The following is a 6,905-nucleotide window of genomic DNA, read 5'->3' as shown; positions in this document are numbered from 1 at the left end:
GGGACAAGTCTACATCAGCAATCCTTGTGCACTGTTTTCTCTGCCTCTTTTCAGGCCGAGATCTGTGCATCTGTTCTCCTTCAAGCCATGGGATAGAGACGAACATATGGCCTAAGAAAACATGTCACCTGCAAGAGCAAACAGTCAGTTCTGATGATCTCACATTAGCGGATGCTAAAGTAAATAAAATTGACATTTACAATGCAGCAGAAGCTGACATTCCCATTGTATTTGCTATATTTCTGGTTGTATACAAGGGAAATAAAGCAGTACGTTTAATTAGCAATAGCTATTGCATGACCAGTGTAATTTAAATTTTACTGCATATAAAGGCCCAGTTTTCTGTGCTCTTTACCCAGATCAAAGTTCTATACACTTCCTTGGTAAACCAACTAATATCATAAAGTTAATGCAAGAAAACCAAAGGAAGAAATCAGTATCAGGGCTAGATTGTAACAGGCTGATGAATGGGGTCCTTCTAGGTAAGTGCTTATAATTATTAATGCCTCATCACTGTAGTTGGTGTTGCAAGGGGAGAGGGATTTTTCCTTTCTCCCTGTACAGGTAAGATGCAGACTGAAGTCTAAAGTCCATGAGATGGGAGCTACTGTGAGTGAGCAGAACAACAGGGTATGGAGATTTGGCTCAATGTGTTTTAGTTTGATAGTCCCACACAAGAGGTTGTTAAGTGAACTGTGAAATCAGGTGTTGAAAGAGAAAGTCCCCTCCTCTATTCAAATCTGGTTAAAAGATTCGAAAAAGGGAGTAGAACTAAGTGTCTAATTCTCATCATGGAAAACACTGGGGTGTGGTAATTCTGATGGTGTGATTGGAGTGCCCTAGAGCCCAGTACTAGGAACCGAGTTGTTTTGTGCTGATCAGTGACCTAGAGGAAGGTCAATGAACAGAGCACTGGAGTGGGACTCAGGAGGTGTGTGTGTGTGTTGTTTAGAGAGTTACTTCTTTGGAGCAGGGACTGTCTCTTACCATATGTATGTACAGTGCCTAGCACAATTGGGGGCTTCTGCATGCTACTATGATATAAGCAGTAATGGAGGTGGAAAACTGGCTGAAGGCACAGAATGCTTTCGTTTACCCCACGCTGTAAGAAGAGTAACCCTGCCCTAACATTAGCACCCAGAGGTCCTAATCAAGTTGGGGGGTTTCCACTGTGCTAGGTGCTGTACATGAAGAGACATATTCCCTGCCCTGACGCTTTGGCTGCTGAATTCCGAGGCTGACTATGTGGCTCCACGGCTCATGCACAGGGCTGAGAAGCTGCTGCCCCCCCCTTGAGAGAGGGAGATTTAGAAGAGCTCTGCTGGAAACACACCTTGGAAAATCCTGCACCACCAAGGGCCGGGCTAGGAAATGGCTGGAGAAAGAACCAGCCCGTCTGCGGAGCTGTGGCTCCATCTCACTCTCTTCCCCACCCCTCCCTCTCTTCCCCACCCCTCCCTGGGGGCTCTGCTAGGCCAGTCTACCGTGCAGCAGCAGCCCCCTCTTGTGCCCCCTGGCAAGGGCTGGGATGCAGGCCAGATCCCCTGAGGCTGCGGCGGCGCTTGCTGCTGCTGCTGCTGCTGCTGTTGTGTGTTTTCGCCTCTTGCATTCTCGGTTGCCAGTAGTCTAGGCGGGGCAGGTCCGCTGGGCGGGCTCGCGGGCAGCACGTGACGCCGGAGCCCGGCGATCGCTGCACGGCCCCGCTCCGCACCTGGGCAGCTCCGCCCTAGTGCCAGGGAGGAAACGCTCACCCGGGCAGGAGCGGGGCTGGCGGCCCGCGAGTCCCTGCTGCAGCCGCAGCCTTTGCCAGCTGCTGCTGGGAGCGGGAGCCCCAGGGGCGCAGCCTTCCTCGGGGGAGGGAGAGGGCCGGGCAGGGCTAGGGGGGAGGAAGGAAGGAAGGAAGGAGGGAGCAGGGTCTGCCCTTGCTTGGGACCGTAGAAGCAACATGGCTTTTGGGAAAAGTCAGAAGGATCCTTTCAGCACCGCCGTGGGGTACCTGATCGGTGAGTACCCGGCACCCCTTCCCCGAGCTGGGCTGCCCCTCGTGCTCTGGAGTGACTCCGGAGTTGGGAGAGGAACCCAGGGCCCCTCTTTCCCTCCAGGGCCCCTCTTTCCCTCCAGTGCCCCGGGGGCAGAGGAGAAGCTGGGCAGTTTGCTGGAGGCCGCCCCCCGCACCTGTCTGCCCCACATGGCCACCCAGCGCAGCCCCACTGTGCAGAGGAAAATGTGGCCAGGCTGGAGCCGGAGCCAGGGACCTCTCCCAGCCTGGGGACTAGACGTGTGTCTCTGCCCTCCGGCTTCTTAATACATCAGCCATTCAGTGCGGCCGAGGAGAGGGACCAGGTGAGCACTTTGGACTGAAATCAAGGATCAGTTGGATCCAAGTTCTCCCAGCCCAGCCACCGCCATGCAGAGCAACTGCCGGCTCAGGGAAGGAGTTTTTAAAGTCACAACATCCAGCTTTAATTTAAACGCCTGCCAGTCAGGCTGACTTTTGGTGAAGCTAATCCTCTTTTCCTTTCAGAGAGCGCCACCGTTGGAGCACTGCCAGATGAGGAATGGGGTCAGTTTATGCACATCTGCGACATTATTAACACAACCGATGAGGGGTAAGTAGGCTAATGTGCGGTAGCCTGGTTTGGAAAGTCGTTTACCAGATGATATAACTGTCCTGAGTGAAAAATAGACACCTCAAAAATGTCTGCACTGTCGACGCTTTCTAACTGCTCCTTTTAAAAAGAGCCCTGGGTGTGTGTTTTTGCACGTGTCGGATAGATACACGCACACACGTGCATACACTAAAATATCTGTCATTTATGAGGCTAAAAAAATATCCAAAGTTGCGCTTTGCTATTCAGAAGTAGGATGAGTTTATAGGCCAGGATTCTCTATAGTTCCATATGCGTCATGTCAACTACTTAAGGCTACATCTCATGTCATTACAAGGGACTGGATCCTGCTGCCCTTACTTGGTTTTTATTCAGCCTTTTCTCAGGAAAAAGTTTCATTTAAGTCACTGGGAGTCTTGGTTGAGCAAGAAATCAGTGACGCTAACAAGATTGGGCATTAAGGGTACGGTATTTCCCCTATACAAATGCTAGAAAAAGGCAGGAAAGGTCAATATCCACAAGTTCCTTGAATGCCCATCATAGGAGTGTAGGATGCACACCTGATCCTGACGCATGATCCAGAGGAAGGTAAAACCCTCCAAAATTTCCTTCTGAGTCCAGATTTAGAAATGAGTTCAACTGTGTCATGTGTGAACAAGAATCAGTGAGGTTTAGGCATCTACTCTAGTTTCTGCCTTGAGATACCATTGGTGTCTCAGTAATTAAATACTTTTCCTTCTTCTCCCTTCCCCACTGAGTCTCAGTTATGCGGATTCTGCCAGTTGCTGCGCTAGAACAGAGAATCCCAAATTTACAAGATTTGAGACATCTGTTAACTACCCCTACATGACTATGGTTTGGGGTTTGTAACTTGACCAGGGTTCCTCATTAGATATTTTTGATGCCCACCTCTTTTAAAGTTATCATCAGAAGAGTCAAGTGATGTCAAACTTGGTATCCCAACATATTTTAGCGTTTCTAGGCCCTCTTGGGAGGCAGTTTGGCCTAGTGGGTACAGGACTGAAGATCTGGATTCTAGTCACAACTTGGCCAAATGCCTGCTAAGTAACCTTGGGCAAGTCACTTCACTTTTCTGTGCCTCAGTCTCCCCATCTGTAAAATGGGATAATAATCCGGACCTCCTTTTTAAAGTCCTTTGAGATCTACTGGTGAAAAATGCTATGTAAGAGCTATGTGGTATTGTTATTTACCAGAGAGGTTTCAATCCTGTGATGATACAGTCTTGCCATAATGACTGAATATCCTATGCACTTTCATTCCTTTCTCTAACCCCATGCTCTTGTTAATGGCTACAGCTATTTGCCTACAGCTCCCTGTCCAGCCATTGGCAGGGGGATGGTTTAGATTGGTTTTTAGCATTGGTTTTTAAGTATAGTATCTACACAGTGTCTCTCAGTGCATTCAGCATAACTTTTTTTTAGGAAACAACTTTCCCTTGTGAGTAGCTTATTCGATAACTGTCTCTTCTGGAACATCTCGTGACTTCCTCTTCAGCATCTGCTACTGGCCCTAGCCTGAGAGAGAATACTAGGAGCAAAGGAATTCTCAGACCTGATCAGATGAGGGCTTCATCTAACCCAGTATCCTGCCTCTGAGGAGGTCTAATAAACCCTGAAGAGGGGAATTATGGAATAATTTAAGTATGGGGGAATTTTTCAGTCAATACATTAGGACATTCAAACGACTGTATTTTACAAAGGTGAACACTGAATTATGGCTTTATTAGCATTGAATGTTTTTTCCAGTAAGATGTTTTTCTTAACACAGGTTTTTGATGAGTTACATTGATATGGTACTAGGTCATCTGGAAGGCTATTAAAGAAATTTAAGGACAGATTTTGTTTTTCTTGATCACGAGCACTGCCATGGCATTAGTCACTGTAATACCTAGGTGCGTTATACACAGAGTATGTTAAGAAACAAAACTATTTTCCATGTATAATGAGCTAATGAGACCTAATCCCACCCCTTCACTCCCACACAGTTATATGTAGACCGATACAGGGTATATATGAACATCACAATGCCATAACAGATATGTAGCCAGCTCTGGTGTGAAATGCAGTGGCTGTTTATCAGCACACAGCAATTAGTAAGATTGTTTAGAAGCATCCTGCAATTACGAGGGTTGAAATTTAACCAGGACACTGATCCCAACACCCGTGGTCTTGCCAAAACTCCCACGAGGTCTCTAATTCCATCGTATTTGAAAAATGGGCTCTGGTTAGCTTTTGAGGCATTGGCCATTTAAGCTTTTATATTAATGAGCGTTGCAGGGGTAAATCTCTCGCATGATGATAAGAGAAAATAATTTTGAAGAGGAAACTCTTCATGGGAGAATTATGTTTATCCTTCTACACAGGACTCTGGAGTACAGTGATGACCCTGATTCAGCACCACATTACTCCAGTTTAATACCAAAGTCACTCTGTTGAAATCAGTGGAGTCATTTACACTGGTGTGAACCAGCATAAAATTAGAGTAACACTGAGAGCTGATTCACTCCTTATTTCATGTCAGTATTTTCAGATCTTGAACAGTTTTTATAAAACAAACACCTTATTTCACTGGTATCTTTCTCTGCATAATTTCTTGTCACAGGCCTAAAGATGCAGTAAAAGCACTAAAGAAAAGGATTTCCAAAAACTGTAACCATAAGGAGATTAGATTCACCTTGTCTGTAAGTACAACTTCACTACTTTGTTAATTAGATACTGAGAAGGAAACCATATTTTAAAGGATAAGTCAATGTGTGATTGACATGTAGGTTGTGAGTGCTCTGGGACAGTCTTTGTTATATGTCTGTACAGCACCTAATACAGCAGTTCCCAGCCTGTGTTCCAGGGGCCAAAAGTGGCCCATGAAGGTTTTCAAAGTGGCCTGCAACTCCCCTTTTGCTGGCTACAGAAGGGAGCCGCTGCCTAAGGACCCAGGCGGAGCGTGTGGCTGCGGGGCTACAAGACTGATGCAGGCTCCTTGCTATAGCCAAGGGGATGGGAGATTGGCGCTCCCCTGCCCTTGGCTGTAACAGGGAGCACGGCAAAGTGCTCTGCCTGGGTCCATAAGTACCGGGGTCTTGGCTGGAGCTAGAGGGAGGGGAGCACTGATCTTCCGTCCCCCTGGCTACAGAAGGGAGCCACTGCCTAGGGACCCAGGTGGAGCACACAGGGCTACAGGACGTGTGCAGTTTCCCTGCTGCAGTCAGGGGGATGGGAGATCAGTGAGGAGGCAGCCTCCTCGCAGAACTCCTTCCATCTGGCTGCAGTGGGGGGCGGCCTGCTGATGGAGACTGGTGGCCCTTCAGGGCTCTAAAAATTATATCTGTGGCCCTCGAGCCAGAAAGGTTGGGAACCACTGGCCTAATACAATGCAGCCCTGATCCTTTACTGGAGTTCCTAAGTACTACTGTAATATTAATAATAATCCTATATAACCTCTAAATATAAGGGTTGTCCAAGGTAATCATCATATGACTCCCACTGGCTGTCCCACAGATTATACCCCACCAAGATCTGAAAGATAGAGAGGTTAGAATACAGTACAAAGGCTGAACGACTTGACAGTTCTGCTAATAACACGTCTGGTAGCCTGTTTACTCGTGGCATGTTACACAGCAGCATTATGGAATGTGTGTGGTACAAGTTTGGCAAAAGCATGCCTTATTGCAAGATCGGAAGTAATTAAGGAGAAGACGTGACTGACATTGTTTTGTTTAGAGATAAGATTTACGAAGTTCAGCCCTGAATCTAAATTGTCCCCGAGTTTGGGGGTGTTGGGATTTGGTCCCATTACAGATTGTTCTGAGACATAGAGTTTGAATCAGCCTCTGAACTTTCCCAAAGTGTGGGTCAGTTTGGTTTGGGCCTATCTCTGGGTTTATTGGAGCATGTTTACATGGTTCTCTTCTGTCCTCTACACTGGTATCATAGGTCAGATTCTGATCTTCTTTGCACTGCTAGGTCCAGGCAGTTACCAGATCAGGCCCGAGCCTTATTAGCTGTCATGGTCTTTAGGTTTAAATGATTTCCTTGAGCATTTACTTTTCTTTACTGTTTCCATTATTTGTATGCAGAAGCCTCCTTTTATCACACAAGCACCGGCGCTGTTACGTACTGTATGGTGTGTCTGGTGTTCATGGTGCAAAATCATTATCCACACATGCTAGGAAGTAATTATAGTAGATAAATGACAGTCATTGTTAAATCACAGGACAGCCAACAGTGCCCAAGTGTCACCTGGTGAGTTAGTAATACAGCTAGTTATCTGAACAAGTCA

The 6,905-nt window shown here is 46.9% G+C and overlaps 1 protein-coding gene across 3 annotated transcripts in view; it reads left to right on the top strand.

Annotated features, from left to right (window-relative positions):
- Positions 1 to 1,896: 1,896 nt before the first annotated feature.
- The window catches only part of TOM1L1 (target of myb1 like 1 membrane trafficking protein), a 38,803-nt gene continuing 33,794 nt past the window's right edge, over positions 1,897 to 6,905 (top strand). For all 3 annotated transcript variants that reach the window (XR_010919562.1, XM_067547431.1, XM_067547430.1), the window contains exons 1-3: positions 1,897 to 2,003; positions 2,525 to 2,609; positions 5,232 to 5,310. Coding sequence is in view for 2 of the 3 variants with exons in the window: in XM_067547431.1 (XP_067403532.1) it covers positions 1,946 to 2,003; positions 2,525 to 2,609; positions 5,232 to 5,310 (222 nt within the window). In the remaining variant the exon portion in view is untranslated. The remainder of the gene's footprint in view (positions 2,004 to 2,524; positions 2,610 to 5,231; positions 5,311 to 6,905) is intronic.

This window comes from Emydura macquarii, unplaced genomic scaffold, assembly GCF_026122565.2.
Source record: "Emydura macquarii macquarii isolate MOO-44397 ecotype Brisbane River unplaced genomic scaffold, CSIRO-AGI_Emac_v2 contig_1230, whole genome shotgun sequence".
Classification (NCBI taxonomy): Eukaryota; Metazoa; Chordata; order Testudines; family Chelidae; genus Emydura; species Emydura macquarii.
Note: the sequence above shows the minus strand (reverse complement) of the source record. Positions and strands in the feature narration are given on the sequence as shown.